At 41.1% G+C, this 22,122-nt stretch overlaps 1 protein-coding gene across 2 annotated transcripts; it reads left to right on the forward strand.

Annotated features, from left to right (window-relative positions):
• Positions 1–2,354: 2,354 nt before the first annotated feature.
• On the forward strand, positions 2,355–21,431 carry LOC117524419 (tubulin alpha chain-like). Of its 2 annotated transcripts, none has more exons than XM_034186190.1 (4): positions 2,355–2,548; positions 2,666–2,888; positions 4,536–4,684; positions 4,788–5,804. In XM_034186190.1, exons 1-4 carry the CDS (start codon positions 2,546–2,548, stop codon positions 5,760–5,762), a joined length of 1,350 nt encoding a protein of 449 aa, XP_034042081.1. In that variant the 5' UTR covers positions 2,355–2,545; the 3' UTR covers positions 5,763–5,804. The 2 variants fall into 2 exon arrangements, with proteins under 2 accessions (XP_034042081.1, XP_034042079.1); XM_034186188.1 differs by lacking the exons at positions 2,355–2,548; positions 2,666–2,888; positions 4,536–4,684; positions 4,788–5,804 and adding exons at positions 13,103–13,244; positions 15,896–16,118; positions 18,228–18,376; positions 20,405–21,431.
• Positions 21,432–22,122: the final 691 nt, after the last annotated feature.

Below are 22,122 nucleotides of genomic sequence, written 5' to 3' on the forward strand. Positions count from 1 at the left end.
CCAACCGATAGTTCTCCTCCATAGCCTCCCCAAACTCCTCCCAGACCCAAGTTTTTGCCTCTGCGACCGCAAGGGCTGCGGCACGCTTGGCCTGCCGGTACCTGTCAGCTGCCTCTGGGGTCCCACCTACCAACAAAGATAAGTAGGACTCCTTCTTCAGCTTGACAGCATCCCTTACTTTCGGTGTCCACCACCGGGTTCGGGGTTTGCCACCGCGACAGACACCAGAGACCTTGCGACCACAGCTATGAGCAGCCGCATCGACAATGGAGGTGGAGAACATGGTCCACTCGGACTCCATGTCTCCAACCTCCCCCGGGATCTGGGAGAAGCTCTCCCGGAGGTGGGAGTTGAAGACCTCACTGAGTTTATATACAAACTGCAAAAGTTTGTATATAAACTATACTATATAGTAATTAGTATAGTTTATATACAAACTTTTGCTGCAATGAAATTTTGGCAAAATGGAAAAGCGTACCGCATTATTTATTTATTTATTTTTTGCTTTGATTTTCAGGATGTCTTTGAATTCAGCCATCTGTAAGTTAGATAACCTTAATTTTCATCAAACAATGTGGCATCCTTTCATTCCTAACACATTACCAGGTACATATCAACAAAGGTATCCAACATGATATTTTTTCCCATTGAGATCTGATGTGTTTTCAAAGTGTTCCTTATACTGTAGCGCTTTACAAACACTAAATGTTCTTTTCACCTTTCAACAGTCTGGATCTTAGTCTTGTTTCAAGACAATCCCAAACCTCAACACTCCAACTTTTTGCTAAGCTTCCCAAGTGCTGCGATCAGGATATATACTGATTCCGCAAATATCATACCATCGTCCATGAATTTAATTTTAATTTCAATTTATTTTCATTTATATAGCGCCAAATCACAACAGAGTTGCCTCAAGGCGCTTCACACAAGTAAGGTCTAACCTTACTAACCCCCAGAGCAACAGTGGTAAGGAAAGAAGAAGGAAGGAAGAAACCTCAAGCAGACCAGACTCAAACAGGTGACCCTCTGCTTGGGCCATGCTACAGACATAAATTACAGAAACAATTCACATGAAGTCAAGGAGTCAGCAAAGGCACCAAAGCCGCTGGTTTCCATTACCTTACCCAACATTCGCTGTTTTACAGTTGTGAATCTTGTGCCATCTCACGGTTCGTGACTCACATGAGAGGTCAATTTCAGCAGGGTTATGGTTTAGGGCACAATGTAAACATACCTCATGAAGTATGGACAACTAGACAACATCAGGGCACAGCAGAAGTTCATCACAGGTGCTACACCTCCTCAAGATAACCCTCTCAACTTTCAAGAAAGTGTCATCATCATAATCACTTGTGAACTCTCTGAATCGGTGCCATCCATATCCTCGCTAGCCATTGTTTACATGGCTTTGAAATGATGGAACTCTGCTGGCACCGCAGTGCATTCTGGGAAGCGCAGGGGGATTATGGGAAATATTCAGGCAAGCATGGAACAGAGTAGGAGCCACAACACATCACTGTCAAATGTTGATCTGATCTGGTAAAACTAAAAGTATAATTGTGGGTGAAGGGAAGAACATTTTATTTAAAGCTTAAATAAATAGATTTATGCAGTTTCAGATTGAAATGTGCTTAAAGAGTGAACAAAAAAGTCAGACAACATGTATACAGCAACATGTATACAAAATACAACATGTATTTTGTAAATTAGCACTGTTGCCTCACAGCAAGGAGGTCATGGGTTCGATTCCCACAGGTGGGAATCGAACCCATGACCTGAAGGTGGGCATCAACTATCCGAATCTGTGTGGAGTTTGCATGTTCTCCCCGTGTTTGCGTGGGTTCTCTCCGGGTTCTCCGGCTTCCTCCCACAACCAAAGACACGCAGGTTAGGTGAATTCGAAACTTTAAATTATCCATAGGTGTGCGTGTGGGTGTGGATGTGTTTGTTTGTCTATATGTGGTCCTGTGACAGACTGGCGTCCTGTCCAGGGTGTACCATGCCTTGTGCTCTACGACTGCTGGCATAGGCTCCAGCCCCACGCGACCCTTAATTGGACTAAGCAGCTGAAGATGAGTGTGTGAGTGTGTTCTAAATACAGTTCACAAAAGCTCGGCAAATCTGTTCTTTCCCAGCACTCTGTGATCACACACATTGCTGTACCTATTCAAAACGCTGCTTTTCCTGCTGTGCAGTGGGAACCCACACCAAGCCGGGTGACACAATGCGCTTCCTTCCTCTCATCCAGGCCTCGCCTCTCCTTTTTGAAATATGAGGCACAGATGCACCCTCACAACACACATATAATAGATACATAGCACTCCCAGTTTCTCACAAAAAAGAAGAAAAAACAGGGTGGTGACCTCTTTTCGCATTGTGTCAGTGTACTGAGAGTTGATGATCATATCGTTGTTCTCCGAATACAGCTCGGATCAAATTACTGTCTGCCTTAAGGCGCAGAGCTATAAAAGCACAGTGCAGCACAGCTGTCACCTTCAAAACATCCTCCGACCGATACCTGGACATTGGAAGAGAGAGATAAACTATGGTAAGGTATTGCCAGCTCATGATTTGACACTTCGCATTATCAAAACAGCAACAGAAAGTTAAATCTCTATAGCTGATATCAAGAAACCTATAATGAACTTTCACTTCACCTGTACAGCGTGAATGTATCTCTATTCATGTGGGCCAAGCTGGGGCTCAGATTGGCAATGCATGCTGGGAGCTGTACTGTCTTGAACACGGGATCCAACCAGACGGACAGATGGCATCTGACAAGACTCTTGGGGGAGGAGACGACTCCTTCAACACGTTCTTCAGTGAGACAGGGGCTGGAAAGCATGTTCCCAGAGCCATCTTTGTCGATCTGGAACCCACGGTCATCGGTCAGTGCCATTTAAATGTGTTTCATCAGGAGATGTGTGTTGCTTTGTGTAGCTACAGTCAGGTCCATAAACACTGTAACACAATTTTTGGAATTTTGCCTCTTTATACCACCGCTAGGGTGGCACGGTGGATTTGTGGTTAGCACACAGCAAGAAGGTCCTGGTATTGCTTCCCGTCTGCTCCTTTTTCTGTGAACTTTGCTTGCTCTCCCTGTGTCGGCATGGGTTCCCTCCGGGTGCTCCAGCTTCCTTCCACTTCCAAGATATGCAGGTTAGGGGAATTGGAAACTTTAAATTGACTGTCTGACTATGTGGCCCGTGATAGACTGGTGTCCTGTCCTGGGTAGACCCTGCCTCTTGCTCTATGACTGCTAGGATAGGCTGGGTTCATAATGTCTGCAATGAAACAGAAGACAACGCTAAAGGCACCTTCACACTTGCACAAATTTAAACTCTGCACTGGCATGCAATCTGGCATGCCAGAGAGTAAACTCATTGTAAGTGTTGTGTGGGCCGCCAGAAGAGGAGGTACTGCTGGCCCACCACCAAAGGGCGCCCTGCCTGAAGTGCGGGCTTCAGGCACGAGAGGGCGCTGCCGCCACGGACACAGCCAGGAGTGACAGCTGTTACTCATTACTTCCTGACAGCTGTCACTCATTCTTCATCATCTCACTCCATAAAACCCAGACGTCATCTCCACCTCATCGCCGAGATATCATACTTCATTGGAGGTAATATCCTCAGCCGTTTTGTGCTACAATATTGTTTGTATATTGTGAGTGTTTGCAGGAGTACCGGTACCGCTGTCAGTGGAAGCTGAGAGAGCGCTAGAAGGCACTCTTTTCCCCTGAGGAATCTACAGTACTCTGCAAGTTATAGAGTGAGAGGTGGAGGTGGCATTCCCACCGTTATTGTTACTGGGTGTGCACACACCTACACTTGACTGTCTTTGTTCTCGCCAGCAGTACCAGATCCGACAGTCGGGGACGGTGATCACCTGGGAATTCGGGACTTGGCGGCTGCAGTATTCACCAGGTTCGGTGGTGGCGGAAATCGTGTGGTTCCGGCTTTTCTCAGGACAGACGTCTTCTATCTTCGAGCCTGCCCACACGTCACCTTTGTAATTTGACTGTAATTATATTCTGAGATTGTCTGTAATTCGTTGTGCACATTTCACAACATTAAATTGTTACTTTTTGGCTCATCTATTGACCGTTCATTTGCGCCCCCTGTTGTGGGTCCGTGTCACTACACTTTCACAACAGTAAGCTGTTGTAAACTGTGCATGAGCTGTGCGCGGCTGCGTCTCTGACACGTATTAATTTTGTGTGGGATTAATTTTGTGTCAAGGTGCCTTAAAAATCACTGTGAGTTGTTCTTTGTTTTGTTTTGGGGTTTTTGTCTTGTCTTGTCCATATCCTCCAGCCTTTTTCTGATTTGGGGTAGTAGTAGTAGTAGTAGTAGTAGTAGTAGTAGTAGTAGTATAAGCCCTGTATAGGCCCTGAGGCCCATTGGTGCATGTGCTTAATCCCAGATATCATAGAGTAAAGTGGAAGAGGGTCTGTGACTCCCCCTGGGCTTAACAGCTTCAGAGTAGATTGTCTAAACTGTTTTCTTCCATTGCTGTTTCGTCATATTGTTCTCCAGATGAAGTGCGTGCAGGAACCTACAGGCAGTTGTTCCACCCAGAGCAGCTGATCACAGGAAAGGAGGACGCTGCCAATAACTATGCACGTGGCCACTACACCATCGGCAAAGAGATCATTGATCTGGTACTGGATAGGACTCGAAAACTAGTAAGGCTGCTTGGTGCATTGCAGAGTAACATAGTACAACATGGTTTTACTTGTATAAATGTAAATAATACATGAATACATGTGTATAATATTTAATATGCAGGCAGATCAGTGCACTGGCCTGCAGGGATTCCTCATCTTCCACAGCTTTGGAGGGGGTACTGGCTCTGGTTTCACCTCCCTGTTGATGGAGAGACTCTCTGTTGATTATGGTAAAAAGTCCAAGCTGGAATTTGCCATCTATCCAGCCCCCCAGGTGTCTACAGCTGTAGTGGAGCCATACAACTCCATCCTGACCACCCACACCACTTTGGAGCACTCCGACTGTGCCTTCATGGTGGACAATGAGGCCATCTACGATATCTGTCGTAGAAATCTCGATATCGAGAGGCCGACTTACACCAACCTCAATAGGCTCATTGGTCAGATTGTGTCTTCAATCACTGCCTCTCTTCGCTTTGATGGAGCCCTGAATGTTGACCTCACAGAGTTCCAAACCAATTTGGTGCCCTACCCCCGGATCCACTTCCCTCTGGCCACCTATGCCCCTGTCATCTCTGCTGAGAAAGCCTACCATGAGCAGCTGTCAGTGGCTGACATCACCAACACCTGCTTTGAGCCAGCCAATCAGATGGTGAAGTGTGATCCTCGTCATGGTAAATACATGGCCTGCTGCCTGCTGTACCGTGGAGACGTGGTGCCCAAAGATGTCAATTCTGCCATCGCAGCCATTAAAACCAAACGCACCATCCAGTTTGTGGACTGGTGCCCCACAGGATTTAAGGTGGGCATCAACTACCAGCCTCCTACTGTGGTTCCTGGAGGAGACCTGGCCAAGGTTCAGAGGGCAGTGTGCATGCTGAGCAACACTACAGCCATTGCTGAGGCCTGGGCCCGTCTCGACCACAAGTTTGACCTCATGTACGCCAAGAGGGCCTTTGTCCACTGGTATGTTGGGGAGGGCATGGAAGAGGGAGAGTTCTCAGAGGCCAGAGAAGATATGGCTGCCCTAGAGAAGGATTATGAAGAGGTGGGCACTGACATCCTAGGAGAAGAGGATGAAGGAGAGGAGTACTGACTTGAAGACCTTTTGTAGTAACTATCTAACATTGGGCACTTTTTTATTTTTGTGTCATAATGAAAATTTTGACAAAGTAATTGATAAACTAATCACTTAGATACTAGCGTGTGTTGGGGGTGGGGCATGATGCGTTTGGTTGAAGTTCACCAAGAGAAATTCCATCATTCTGTCAAATACAGTTGCTTAGTTACAACAAAAATCATAATCATGATTATTCTGGCAAAAATGGAAATGAGCTGTTTATGGTTAATGTAGAAGGTGTGATGAATGAAGGAGACACAATTTCCCCATTTTAGCAATGCAAGTGCGTGTCATTTACAGCATTTCTCACATTAATTCTACATTGATTGCTTTGTCATTGTCATCGTCGTATCTTTTATTCACACAAGTCACAGACATTTATACCGCTTGACCCTGCCTGTTACGTCACAGGAGTTCTGACAGAGAAAAACACCACAGGGGGGCCAAGAAAGCTTTGTTGTATGTACAGCTGGAATACACAAATGGGACAGGAAACATCTTTATACACACAGAACAGAGAACAGACAATTTATCTGCACTCATGCAGGGGTCCTGTTGGCAGACATCAATTTACACATCCTGCAGGGGCAATGGCCGGTGTAACAGTTTATCTTCCCCCCTGGTGAAGATGTCTTTGGGCACTGACCGGTGTAACAGGATATCTTACCCCCCTGCCCTGGATATCTTACCCCCACCCCAATATCTTGCCAAAATGAAGTTTTGCAAGATATGTTTGTCAATATGTATGATTGATGTTTGTTTGTAGTCATTGCATTTTTCACCTTTAACTCGCTGTGCAGCACACAGTTTACATCTCAGACTCTTGCAAGTTCACATATAAGCAGCTGTAGTAAGGTACTATTCAGTACACAAAAGGATCAAGGTCAAAGGTCAAGGTCACAGGAAGGTCAAACACTAAATTCAACTCCACAACTTTCCTGGTTGCAATTTTTGAAATGTAGCAGCCCTAGTAAGGTACTTTTCAGTACACAAAAGGATCAAGGTAAAAGGTCAAGGTCACAGGAAGGTCAAACACTAAATTCAACTAAACAACTTTCCTGGTCGGAATTTTTTAAATATAGCAGCCCTAGTAAGGTACCTCTCAGTACACAAAAGTACCAAGCTCAAGGTCAAAGGTCAAGTCACAGGAAGGTCAAACACTAAATTCAACTAAACAACTTATAGGCCCATCATTTTCATTATGTTTCTTAAACATATGTTTCTTTGCATACTATTGTGTATATGTGTATATGTTTGTGTGTGTGCGCACACACTACTGTGTGTTCTATACATATGTGGATATTTTATGCAAAACTAAATTGGAGTATTTTCCATCACATGACATATTTCAGGTTGTCAGTCAGGTCCATATATTTGTAGAGTATATCTAGAAGGGGGATTTAAAGATGCTTCAGAATAGGAAATATTACTATTGTAGATAGTTATACATACATACAGAAAGAATACCAATATTGCTCACCATCAATCAAATGCTTTCATCTGGGACCATAAAACATCCATGAAATATAGAGTTTAAAGGTTGCTCGATCCTGACTGGGCCTTATCACCTTTATTTAACCAGGATAAAACTCACTGAGAAGAATCTCTTTTTCAAGAGTGCCCTGAGGCAGGTCAGAGGTACATACACGTTACATTTACATAGAAAACAAACACTTGAATGATATAATACAATCAGGTAAAACATCTACAGGTCAGAGCCATCAAGAGTGATTTAAAAGTGTTAAGTGGCACTAGCTCTTTCAGTCTAAAACTCATTTTTGAGTTCCAGGAGTGGAACGTTGGAATGTTGCCTGTCAGGGGTGGGGTGGGGGAGATTTCCAGGGTCAGCTATCGGGGGGGGGGAGCTATACTGTTACACCGGAAGTCACCAATATGTGCTTCTCAGCTTGTTAACACATGTAAGGCAGGCAGCACCCTGTAACCATAAGTGGTGACACTTTAATACGTGCAGCAGGAAACACACTGTAATCACAGGTGACACTCTTGTATGGTGAATTATGTCCAAAACATGATGAAAGTTCACTATAGTAAACTCATTGGTTTTCAAAAACTCCTTGCCTTGAAAAACAAATAAAAAAATTCCCAAGCAACACATGAATAGATAAAGAGGTATTGTATGGCCAAGGCTAGCATGACCTGTGTGGGATGAATGAGGCCCAAACACAGCCTCAGTCTCATAGTTAGCAAGCAAGTCTAACAGTCTAACTTTGGTTTGACTGTTTGATTAATGTTTGCCCACTGGGCAGTTTTTTCATAATAGGTGGCTTGAGTATGGATACTAAAAACTATGACCAGCATATTGTCACAGCATATTGTCACAGGAATCGTGACACCATGAGTAGAGCTAACATCACCAAACTAGTATCAGTGACTGCTAATTACTTTTAACATACAAATTAAATCATACTAAAATTTCATTTAGTGGAAATACTGGACCATCAATTTCTTAAAATGTTTTTTCGTAGAATTAATTGAACCACAAGCCATGTTATCTCAGCTATTTGTAATGAAATACTAAAAAAGGACAAACAGCTAGCACCCACTAGCCTAGCAGGGGTTACCTCTAGCAATGGCCAACTGCACCCAGCACACACATGCCTGGAGTTTCCACTTGGATTTATCAAACATGATAAGAGGAGAGCATCTTACAAAACAGAAGATGGCAAAACAATCGTTTTATCTCAATTACACCATTTTCACAATCACTAAAAGCAAAAAAATTATAACTGAAATCAAACCTAAATTAATTTCTCAGTAGTACTGTCAGTATCATCAACGCATGATCACCAAAAACCCAAACATGTAACTTCCCTGGAAAAAGAAGAAAACAGCTAAATTTGTTTTTAATTAACATTGCATCACAAAGAATTCAGTCTTAGTTTGTAATCTGAAATTGTACAGTGGTCTGCCATTGTTCCAAGATGTTTTCTCGAACCCTTCCCCACCAAATGCTACAATCTTGAGATTCAATGACATTTTCTAGAACCAAACGGAGTTACATCACTGCTGTCTTTGCTTTGCTTTCTGGATCTATTACTGGATACCAGTTGTTGAATTTCAAATCACAGGCTCTCACATGCAAATTTGTGTAGACACTCCAAAATCTCATGCATGAGACACTGTGCAATAATCTTGGTGTATCTCAGCATTTACTGGTACCCCAAAAGTTCACACTAACGTGTGTCGATCCCTTGAGTTTTCTTGCCTATCTGGACTGTGAAGGCTCAATAATGTCATCTTTGAGCACATGCAATAAACAGAATTAAACATATCAATCTTAGCTGTTCAAAATGTAATTTCCCACTAAACTCATCATAGTATAAAGTTCTTTTACCAATGCTTTCTCAAGTGATCAGCCAGTCATTGCAATTCATTGAGGTATTGCGTTTGTTATTATTACAAAGTCCCATGTAGTTGACTTAGCTTTTAGTGACTTTGAATTTTTAATTTTTTTTTTTCCCACACTGTGAAACTTTTAGAAACACAAATCAAGCCATTCGGGCCCCTCCTCCCCATGACTCTCTCCGCTGTGGACAGTAACTTATGAAATGTGTCCTGTGATAGTCATGCACATTCACATGAAAGCAGAAGAGAAACACATGCTCAAACTCAGAATGGGGTTGTTTGTCTCCTCTGTAGCAACAATAAGATCACACATTGTGCTCTAACAGTTGTTTAAAGGTGAACCAAAAAGACTCACATTTCCTCAAGATTCATTTGTTTAGTAAGATCAGTAATACTTTACGATACTAAATTGGCTGATTGTACCAGTGCTCCTATTTCAGCATGTATTTTTAGTGACTGTAGGTGTGATTGCCTTCATCTCAAGCTATTTAAATAACAACTAATCCCATTTTGATCATACTTGGCAGATACATTAAGCTTATTAGTGGGAAGAAGTGGTTTGATTTTGGTGAGGATGGGTCAACGATCAAGGTCAGAGGTCAAGTTTCTGGACCCAAGCTAATATGTAGGAAAATTACTATTTTATAGAAGTGAGTTGAGATAATTTATTGTTGTGAACTTGACTGTTTAAAAGCCAGTGTAACATTTTTTTTCTACATGCCTGACTCTTTGAAATGTGGGTGTGACATCATTATGCTCTCTGAGAAGAATAAAACATTTTATAGACTTGCCTGATTTTCAAATTCACCATGTGTACTCATTCAGTGGGATGTAATGCATACTTTGTGAGGACTAACTTGATCAGTCTGTAAGTAAAATGCATGCATAACATATGCAAATATTACAGATGCACTGGATCTCGATATGTAACCCCTGAAAACAAATTCCAACGGTTTCTCTGCAGACTTGTCCATGAAATAATAAGGGAATAAATAGCAAACAGATGACTGTGAAACAATGCAGCCTTAATTGTCCAATTGCGTTTGGTCCCTAAAAACTAGGGATCAAACATAATGTGTTGTAATTCCTACATTGTGTTCCAGAGGTGCTGTCAGGGATTTTGGGCCCCATGAAAAGAAATCTTACTGCCTCCCCATATTATTTTGTCAGTATTATAATTGTATTATGGGCCTCTCTGGGCCCTTGTCAGTCATGTGCCCCTAAAATCTTTCTCCTTATTCCCCCCTTTTTGGCACCCCTGAGTGTGTTCATCAAATTTGGAAGTAATTACCTCCAAATTAAAGCTGACAGTTCACACTCCAAGCCTCTATTTATTTGCTTCCAACATTTACATAGAGTGGCAACGGAATCTTAGACATTGTCCAAATATATTTGGACCTAAATGGACTTGATGTAATTAAGTCTCCAAACAGAGTGAGAAAAAATGAAAAATCTATTCAAGGGAAATAACACCGCTCCAGGAAAATTCCCCAATGTCACAAGTCATTCATTTGAATTTATTATGGTGGCTGAGAGAGGCCACAGTGGGTCCAGACTAACAGCAAATGCAGAAAATGCTTCCAAAAAAAACAAAAAAAAACCTGTATGAATTCAAAAGTAAGTACATGCATTAACAGAATGTCTTGCAAACTGATCAAATGAGTGCAAAGCCAAAGACCACAATTTACAACTTATAACTTACAGCACATGCAACATTTTAATCTGATAATATGGCGACTGCAAATTCGCACAATGCACACAAAAACAGTTGCACTGCAAATTCAAATTGTCATAATACAGTGAAGGTAGGAACAACGCAAAAGAAATTTCAGCCCAGAGAACTTTTAATAACTTTGACTATTTAATCCATTGCCAATAACATCAAAATGTTGAAAGATAGCTCGAGAGAAAAATCATCATTAAAGTCAATAAATAACCTTATTTTGCTGTGTCATCCAGGTAGCAATGTTCTGCACACCTTGTGTTCCTGAACTATTCCTGAAATGGACCTGGACTATATCATAAGTAAGCGATTACCCACCCCAGGAAGGGTTTGATTCAGAGACTGAAATGAAAACTTCATTTTCACCAACAAAGTTATCACCTCCCACCTGGATTCCGGAGAACTATTAGGGCATGACTACAGCTGCCTCAAGAAGAGACAGCTGCTGCTATTACTGCTGCTACTTGCAAAAATGAAGAGATAAAAAGTTCAAAGGATAAAGAAGAGAACAGAAAACTATGACACCAACCTTTGGTGACGATAAGTTTGGCTCAATTCTGATGTACTGTTTTGATAGTAGAGGGACACATACACACCCACACACATACAGTTGTCTCTTAATATATAGATTCCCCTGTTGTTCAAGACTCCAAGAAATTCACAAAGCCGCTGTCGCGAAGCAGAAGTATTGTTCAAATTTTTTTAATTTTTATGTATTTTCCAAAATCTGAACCCTACCCAAACCCTTATTCTAATCCAAACAATAACTAAACCATTTACGATAAAAAAAAAAAAAAAAAAAAAAAAAAAAAATTGCAAGGCAGCTTAGACAGGTTTAGTGCCTCATTACGATTTTGCCCCGTTTCTCAAACTATATCATGACAAATATAAAGAGCGGCCCATAGCGATGCACTGAACGCTCCATCAGTTAAAATCTTCTCGTTGCAGAACACCTCTTTTTGTGTTACTAGTACTTCTGTTGTGTTGTGGCTAGTTGCAACACATCTATGTTTTTGCCTGTGTTATGTGGATTTACAGCAGAAACATTACCTAATTGAACTGTTGTATTTTCTGGAACTTATATTTATTTGTGTTTGGCCATGTAATTTAAATCCTTGCACACATGTCATATATTCCGGTCTCAGCCTGCTTTCACTTTGCTGTTAACAGATGCGGGAAAAGTTGTCACCTAAAGCTTTCTGAAGTAAGACGTGTTGGGAATTTTTTTTTTTTTTTTTTTTAGCTAGCCAGCCACATAGATAGATTTTTTTTTTTTTACAACCAATATAGTGACAGGTCATGCACACCCTGTGAGGGTTGTTGTAAATTTTTTTATTACGTACATAAAGCAGCTAGGTAGCTCACTAGACAGTATATATAATTATTCTTTATATCCAATACTATGATAGATTACGCACCCTATCACGCTATGAGGTTATCGTAAAATATAAATTAACGTAAAAATGAATCCTGAAACCAAAGACTTGTGGCTCACTGCAGAGTGAGAAGAGAAAGAGCTGTTGCACAAAGTTCAAAGTGCAGGCCAAATGCAGATAAAGCCAACACCAACACGCCACAGTTGAGGGATTTCTGTAATACTGTAATAGGCAAATATCATACTGTAGTAAGTGGAGAAATAGCAAACCCTTCTTTGGCTGGTTTATAAACTATTTCAAATCATTTTTCCTATCCCTTAAAAAATTATACTCCAACAAAATCGAGAAAGAGCCTTTTTTTTTTTAAATAAGCTTTATTAGAACAAGAAGTTAAAAATAATACAATAACACTTCTCGGTATATATAGCAAAAAATAGATATAACAGCAAAAAAAAAAAAAAAAAAAAAGAACAACAAAAAAACCCACGATACTATATCTGTTATAATGCAGTAGCAAACTATTGTCTAAAGCATCAAAATAATAATGGTGATAAATAAAAAAAATAGCTAGAAAGATCTGTGGCGATATATCTCGTTTCTTGCTCTTGAATTATACCCAAGATTTTACTTCTTTTCTAGTTTTTTTTTTATAACATTGCCTTGTGATCTGTATTTTTGTTTGTTTCTTACTTTATATTTCTCTGTATTTTGACAACACTTTTATTGTATGAAATTGTGTAGTACCTACGAGATGATGTATGTTTTTCTGTGTTTATTGTGTTTAAAAAAATAAGTTGAGAGACTTCCTGGTTCTTTTTAAACTGCTCGCTCCCGCCTTTTGAGGAGGAACTGCCGGGTGTCGGTTTGGTTTCCGGTTCCTGCCTGTTCGATATATAAAACCGGACCCTGCTTCCGCTCCACACTTCTGCCTTGTGCCTGAATCCTAGCGTCAGTCAAAGGACCGAAGAAAGAAAAAAGAAAAAGGACAACATGGTGAGTGTGGGCCAACGTTGATTTTTTTTTTTTATAAGGAGAAGGAGGCTATGACAGCTGAAATGTGACTTTATGAAGTCTATATGGGCAGTCTGTTAAGAACTGTGACCGTAAGATACGGTAAAATGGTTATAGTTGGTTTTAAAAAAAAGATTATTGAGTTGGCCCTGATTAATGGGTGAAAAAAAAAAAAAGCTGCCACTCTGCGTCATTTTTTTTTCTTCCATCTCCGACACTGCAGCTCCTCATTAAGGGGCCGAAGCAAAGGAGAAAAGAGTCCGTGACTTCTTTTTCGTACTTTTATTGACTGAGGGCACAGTGGGAGCAATCGTGGCAGTGGGATGGGGGGTGTAAAGGAGTGGCTGAGCAGCCATTTTGCAACTGTTGGAGTTTTGAGGAGGAGGAGGAGTGACTGTTCACAACTATGCAGCTGGACAGGATCAGGGGGAGGAGCTAAAAGCAAAAAGGGGAGGAGATGAAAAGATGTGACACGGAAAAGGGAACTGTTTAAAAAAAAAAAAAAAATCAACGCCTCAAGTGAGGCGTTTGAGCGAGTGAAACTGTGGGGAAACTGGGATGGCTTTTTTTTTTTTAAATTATTTAGCCTTGATACATGAATTTTGTGTCATAACAAACTTTTGCCCATGATCCAGTAGTTTGAAACTAATAAAGCTGGTGGGAAGTCTAAAAAGTCTTTTATTTCCCCTGTTGCCTCCGTATTCCTCTGATTGTACTGCAGTTTCCCGTACAGCCGACTCTGTCAGTGAACTGCTCATCGATCGTATTTAAATGCTGACTGGCTCAAATGCGTTAATAGCTAGTGTCATGTTTTGTAGACAGTCGCTCTTTTATAGCTGATCTGACCTGTTTGGTTTATAAGCCCTAAAGGTGACCCGTCACTAACCGTACAGATGGTGGTGCTGTTTCACCAATATCTACATTACATGACTATCAGCGGCAGATAATTAAATGGCGATAAGACTGATTTGTGTTTTTGTCACTTTCGAACAGAAAATGTCAAGGTGCTTGCCATAGTAATAACAACACTGATATATTGCAATAGAAAGTTTAAAAAACCCACATGACTGCTTTTAAATCTTCTTGTCATCATACAACCACAGGGTTCTTCCCAGAAATTTTTAGTATAGCGGTGCTGTTGGGAAGTATCACCGCGCGCAACGCTTCCACTCGGTTCCCTATCCAACCTTGTGTCCTGAAGCCCAAAGACAAAACTGAAAGGCAGTGGATATTTTGCCAAATACGGAAACACGCACCTGGCAATATTTGACCGGATCTCCTTGCTGATTGGCTAGTTCAAATGACATCATCGTAGAGTTTATTTCAACATGGCGGTGCCCTTGGCATTGAGTGTTAGTGCTAATTTTTCATCTTTAAATGCCGTTTTGGGTGCCATAAAGTCATCTGAATCTGAACATAAAATCACCTACTGACGGAGGGATTCTCGGATGCTAAAAGCAGCTCAAAAACATGGCATAGCCGTGCCCGAAATTATTTCCACCATGCCCGAAATTACTTCCACCGCCGCACCCAAAATTATTTCTACCGGCACTTTTCGCTGTGCAGTGAAAAATAATTTTTGCAGGCTTGGTAATTTTCTGTGTAGGGCGGCGATGATGAACAAAACCTGCAAATTCAAGACAGAATAAAAATGAAACTACAGACGTCTACGTCAGCACGTGTGTTTTTCCTGTTTTTTCCTCTCTGTGTCATGTCTGCAAAACCTTCGATCAGTCCACCCCTGAAAATGGTGAATGGTAAAATATGCAAATTTTCAATAATGAAAATCATCAATATCAAGCTACTATCATGAATGTGAAATAAGGAGATCTTAAACTCTGATTGCCTTTAACTCATTGAGTGCCAGCCATTTTCAAAGTTCAGAACATCCCAGTGCCAGGATTTCTTCAGCATTTGAGGGTTTTTTAAGACCCATAGAAAATTGAGTTCTATGTCCATGTCAACAACAAACATACCACAAGAAAAGAAGAAATTGGCTTGATGGCGCGTCTTTGGCGCGGGGCGTTACTATCAGAAAAGACGCATTTTAGAGTCAATGGCATCGAGTGAGTTAAGTTCCTGCCTGACTGCGGCCGTTCCGTCGTGAATAAATTTAGACAGCTGGCAAAACAGCGCAAGCCGCGTACGACAAAATAACGTCCAGTTCAACTTTGCCGGAGCTGATTTCATAACAGGTTATGGTACAGATGACGTCATTTGAATTAGCCAATCAGATAGAAGATCCGGCAAAACATCACTAGCTGTTAGTTTGCTTGGGTCCAGCAAAATATCCACTGCCAAAATGAAAATCTTTTAGTACTGTTTCTAGTCTGATTCTGTGCTGAATTGTTGATTTAGTTAAATTGATCTAAAATGTTTGTGTTTTGTTGACACACTGTAACAAATGTGCAATAAATTTATTTGAAGGGGAAAAAAAATGTACAGAAAGACCAAACTGCACCTAACCTCTTTAGAGGTATATTCAAAGTACCCATGGAGTTTCCTTGTTGTGCCTCCTACTGTTCAACAGTGTTGAATAGTAACTTTTTGAAAAAACAGGAGTGCTTACATGTTTGTGCACATTTGTCACCCTCATCTGACTTGACCAACTTGTCCTTCTGTTTGTTGCTCAGCGTGAGTGCATTTCTATACACGTCGGCCAAGCTGGAGCCCAGATGGGCAATGCATGCTGGGAACTGTACTGTCTTGAACATGGAATCCAGCCAGATGGACAAATGCCCCACGACAAGATAAGTGGAGGAGGTGACGACTCCTTCAACACCTTCTTCAGTGAGACAGGAGCTGGAAAACATGTTCCCAGAGCCATCTTCGTTGACTTGGAACCCACAGTTATCGGTCAGTCGATTGCAGATATACATTGTCAATTAAAGATGATATAATTTTAATGTGACGTTTCATTTTAAGGCAGATAAATAAACTTGAGTTGGTACTGCTCACCACATTTATTATAATGAAGTCTACAAAGGAAAGAAGGGGGTGCAAATGTCTTACGGACAGAAACTGGTAACTCCAGGTTGATTAATAGTTAATGCAAATAAAGATTGATTTAGGATTTACAGTGATGACATCACTGTCAGATTTTCTCTGCCAAATGGTACTCCATGGAAGTATTTATTATCCACCAGATGGTGATGTTGGGTCATATACAACCCCTGGCAATAATTATGGAATCACCGGCCTCGGAGGATGTTCATTCAGTTTTTTAATTTTGTAGAAAAAAAAACATCACAGACATGGCACAAAACTAAAGCCATTTCAGATGGCAACTTTCTGGTTTTAAGAAACACTATAAGAAATCAGGGAAAAAAAAATTGTGGCAGTCAGTAACGGTTACTTTTTTAGACCAAGCAGAGGGAAAAAAATATGGACTCATCTATTCTGAGGAATAAATTATGGAATCACCCTGTACATTTTCATCCCCAAAACTAACACCTGCATCAAATCAGATCTGCTCGTTAGTCTGCATCTAAAAAGGAGTGATCACACCTTGGAGAGCTGTGCACCAAGTGGACTGACATGAATCATGGCTCCAACACGAGAGATGTCAATTGAAACAAAGGAGAGGATTATCAAACTCTTAAGCAGGTAAATCATCACACAATGTTGCAAAAGATGTTGGTTGTTCACAGTCAGCTGTGTCTAAATTCTGGACCAAATACAAACAACATGGGAAGGTTGTTAAAGGCAAACATACTGATAGACCAAGGAAGACATCAAAGCGTCAAGACAGAAAACTTAAAGCAATATGTCTCAAAAAAGCACAACAAAACAAATGAGGAACGAATGGGAGGAAACTGGAGTCAACGTCTGTGACCAAACTAAGAAACCACCTAAAGGAAATTGGATTTACATACAGAAAAGTTAAACGAAAGCCATCATTAACACCTAAACAGAAAAAAACAAGGTTACAATGGGCTACGGAAAAGCAATCGTGGACTGTGGATGACTGGATGAAAGTCATATTCAGCGATGAATCTCGAATCTGCATTGGGCAAGGTGATGATGCTGTAACTTTTGTTTGGTGTCGTTCCAATGAGATTTATAAAGATGACTGCCTGAGGAGAACATGTAAATTTCCACAGTCATTGATGATATGGGGCTGCATGTCAGGTAAAGGCACTGGGGAGATGGCTGTCATTACATCATCAATAAATGCACAAGTTTATGTTGATATTTGACACTTTTCTTATCCCATCAATTGAAAGGATGTTTGGGGATGATGAAATCATCTTTCAAGATGATAATGCATCTTGCCATAGAGCAAAAACTGTGAAAACATTCCTTGCAAAAAGACACATAGGGTCAATGTCATGGTCTGCAAATAGTCCGGATCTTAATCCAATTGAAAATCTTTGGTGGAAGTTGAAGAAAATGGTCCATGACAAGGCTCCAACCTGCAAAGCCAGAAAAGCCAGAGGTGGTGCAACAAAATACTAGTGATGTGTTGGAGTATTCTTTTGTTTTTCATGATTCCATATTTTTTTCCATCTGCTTGGTCTAAAATAGTAACTGTTACTGACTGCCACAATTTTTTTTCCTGATTTCTTATAGTGTTAAAGCCAGAAAGTTGCCATTTGAAATGACTTTAGTTTTGTGTCATGTCTGTGATCTGCTTTTTTTCTACAAAATTAAACAACTGAATGAACATCCTCCGAGGCCGGTGATTCCATAATTTTTGCCAGGGGTTGTACCTGAGCAACAATACTCTGGTTTAAAAATATGTGTATAATTTATTTTGATTAACTGTCCCGATGTACCAAATTATATTCACATCATGGAAAATTGGAAGCTTTTGTGTACAGCCATTTGAGTTATTGTTAAACTTCATGGTTCAAGGTCAAAGCAGTGCTCATCACTGAGAATGTAAAATTACACTAGTGTAAAGCTTTACTAATTATGCACAACAATTAGAATCTTAAATGAATCCAATTGTTCCCATGACAGATGAGGTGCGTACAGGAACCTACCGGCAGCTGTTCCATCCTGAGCAGCTGATTACAGGGAAGGAGGACGCTGCCAACAACTATGCCCGTGGCCATTACACCATTGGGAAGGAGATCATTGATCTGGTTCTGGACAGGACTCGTAAACTTGTAAGACATTGCAATACATAGTTTTGCCTTTTTGGACAACAACAACAAAAAAAAAATATTATGTGAGGGTGTGGGGCAGGACTAAATTTAACTAAATTTGCTAAGAAGTTCTGTACTAGAAGCTAATGGAGTGGAATGATAATGTTTAGGGCCTGTCACACCATAGCACGAATGTCATGCAAATCGCATGAATGGGGGGAACAGAATTCGAGCTGCATTCGTACGTGACAGACATTTGTACAGCCGTGTACAAATGGGGTTTGAACCTGGCTCAAAATTTGATTTGGCATGCAGGAACTCTTAAATGCAGACACAGCACAGTGCCTAACGTGGCAAAATAAAAACAATAAAATTAAAAAGAACACAACACAAAACTCCAGAATACAACAGTAATATGCAGACTGCCCCTCCAATGCCATACATGCCACCTAGGGATGGGTGTCGTTAAGAAATGATTTGATCCACCGACATCGATGACCTTTTTGCTCAACAATTAATTCCCTTATCGGTCCTTCAGAGTGGCCACTGTTTTTGGGGGTGTTTGTCAGGAAAATTATCATTTCTCTACATTGATTACAGACCCTGCAGTGGGTCTGTAATCAACTGTTTCTGCAGCGTGGCTTTTCTTTGAACCTTGAACCAGTCAAAGCAGTGCTTCGATCTGCTGCTTCATTGGTTCATTGTTGTTTTTTTGTTTTTTCTCGCTTTATCTTAAATTTTCCCCACTAAAACCCTGAAGAGCATATGTCTGAGTAATATTTACCCTTTTTTTTATGTTAAATCAACCTGTTATGCTCTTCTGAAACAGTTGATGTATTTCATAACTTAAGAACGGGATCGATGCTAACGCGTTACCATGTCTATGGTGTTTTCAATGTTAAAGTTAGCATTAAGCTGTTCGCATCTCAGCACATTTGTGTGCATTCGTTTTCTGTATCATGTTTAATGGCTCAGCATTTGTTGTTGTAAGAGTCAAATTGTATTTTTTTTTTTTATTCATATATTAATAATAGCAGCAACAGCAATAATAGTAATAACTAATAATGCTGCAATACAATTTTAGAGAAAGAGACAAAGAACCTGATGAAGCAAAACACAACAGAAAAGATAGAACATAAATGTTTCCTGTGAACACCTAGTGACTCCTACACCTCCACTTCATCCCTGTTTTTTTTTTTTGTTGTTTTTTTTTTTTAAGTTTAATGACAAAACTGCTGCTTCCTAGTAAGAGCAGAATAAAACTGTAATGAATTTGAATAAGGAAAGGGGGGCTGGGGGTTTCTCACCAAAATGGATGCTGCTCTCACTGCAGTTTGTCTGGAATAGCCCCAGATTGCATTTCAGAGCTTCTAGAATTCAAAACGTTTTGTGCGGGTGGTGTTGCGGGGTAATTTTGGATTTCAGCTTTTTTGTTTTTCATCACTTTCTTCCCTGAATATGTCAATCGTGAGTCACTTTTGTGCGGATTAAAGTCTAACTGGGACTCCTGTCTTGTTGCGATAAAGAAACGAGAATCGTCCTCTGTTCAAACGCTGCGCGGCTCTCTGCTGAGTCAAGTTAGAAGGATAGAGTCCAGTCGGAATGAATAACTTCAAAGTGAAACACAGTTTAAAACAAATGACACCTCTTTCCAAACGTTGTAATACAAACAAACTGCAATCGGTCAAAATGTTTTTTTCCTCCCAAAACGAGACATCCTGCGCTGACGTGCAGCAGCCGCCTGAGCTCAGCTCAGAGGTATGGAGAGACATGCCAATTCGAGGTTCCTTGAATGCAGTCAGGCTGCGATATAACTGCCCTTCGACCAATGTTTGAATGCAGCTTGACAGTGGCGTGCATGTTCTCGACATTCATGTTGGCCATGCGAATTTGGCCGATTTTTGTTAGGTGCCACACGAATGCTGTACATGGAATTTGAATGCAGTTCGATATGGACTAATGACGTTCTAATGTCCATTCATTTTCTAGTGTGACGGGGAGGACAGTCTTTTTGGTATGGTTGTTAATCAATGATGTGATCTCTTTTAGGCTGATCAATGCACTGGCCTGCAGGGATTCCTCATCTTCCACAGCTTTGGAGGGGGTACTGGCTCTGGTTTCACCTCCCTGTTGATGGAGAGACTCTCTGTTGATTATGGCAAAAAGTCCAAGCTGGAATTTGCCATCTATCCAGCCCCCCAGGTGTCTACAGCTGTAGTGGAGCCATACAACTCCATCCTGACCACTCATACCACTTTGGAGCACTCCGACTGTGCCTTCATGGTGGACAATGAGGCAATCTACGATATCTGTCGTAGAAACCTGGACATTGAGAGGCCAACTTACACCAACCTCAATAGGCTCATTGGTCAGATTGTGTCTTCAATCACTGCCTCTCTTCGCTTTGATGGAGCCCTGAATGTTGACCTCACAGAGTTCCAGACCAATTTGGTGCCCTACCCTCGTATCCATTTCCCTCTGGTCACTTACTCCCCCGTCATTTCTGCTGAGAAAGCCTACCATGAGCAGCTGTCAGTGGCTGACATCACCAATGCTTGCTTTGAACCAGCCAATCAGATGGTGAAGTGTGATCCTCGTCATGGTAAATACATGGCCTGCTGCCTGTTGTACCGTGGAGATGTGGTGCCCAAAGATGTCAATTCTGCCATCGCAGCCATTAAAACCAAACGCACCATCCAGTTTGTGGACTGGTGCCCCACAGGATTTAAGGTGGGCATCAACTACCAGCCTCCTACTGTGGTTCCTGGAGGAGACCTGGCCAAGGTTCAGAGGGCGGTGTGCATGCTGAGCAACACTACAGCCATTGCTGAGGCCTGGGCCCGTCTCGACCACAAATTTGACCTCATGTACGCCAAGAGGGCCTTTGTCCACTGGTATGTTGGGGAGGGCATGGAAGAGGGAGAGTTCTCAGAGGCCAGAGAAGATATGGCTGCCTTAGAGAAGGATTATGAAGAGGTGGGCGCTGACAGCTATGATGATCAAGAAGAAGAAGGCGAAGAGTATTAAAGGGCATAGTGTGACATCGTTATGAGTTATCATAACTCATTCCAAAAAATATTCACGAATGTACCACATTCCAAGCGACACTGAAGGCATCTTGTGGTGATATGTCAGTATTGTCAATAAACGTGTGTGTGGCACGAAGTCCTTTTTAATAAACCTCATTTTTGTGTTCTGTTAGCATAGCAAGGGTTTGTTTTGTATTACAGCTTGAAAGTGTTAATGCATAATCAAACAACTCGTTTCTTTCTGCCTTATGTGAAGACACTCCTATCTGGAAAAGCAGGTGGTTCTGTGGATAGAAGTTTGACTACCAAGAACGGGGATCAAATTAAATGCTGCAATAAGAGCATGTAGTGATCTTTTCACAAAGATCACAGCATCTTAGAGTCAGTCGGTTAACCAGTTCTTAATGACAAACGCACAAATCCACAACTTTTCCTGCTGTTCAGTACCTTAAGTACTGAACAGCAGGAAAGTATATCACTGACAAAAAGAACCAGTCTTAAAAACTCCAGGCTTGTGTAAAAAAAAAAAAAAAAAAAAAATGCGCAAACAACATGCTTGTCTGAACATTTTCCCCCCAAGTAAAGCAATGGACCTTATCACGTTTAGAAGGGTGTGGTTTTTTTTGTTGTTTTTTTTGGTCAAAGAACATGAAAATATGTGGTTGCTTTAGCCAGGTAGAGGTCGAAGGATTACACAGGGGTCAACACTGACAAATGCTCTATATTGTGAAGTATACC

The sequence above is a fragment of the Thalassophryne amazonica genome, chromosome 14 (assembly GCF_902500255.1).
Source record: "Thalassophryne amazonica chromosome 14, fThaAma1.1, whole genome shotgun sequence".
In the NCBI taxonomy this organism is placed as follows: Eukaryota; Metazoa; Chordata; class Actinopteri; order Batrachoidiformes; family Batrachoididae; genus Thalassophryne; species Thalassophryne amazonica.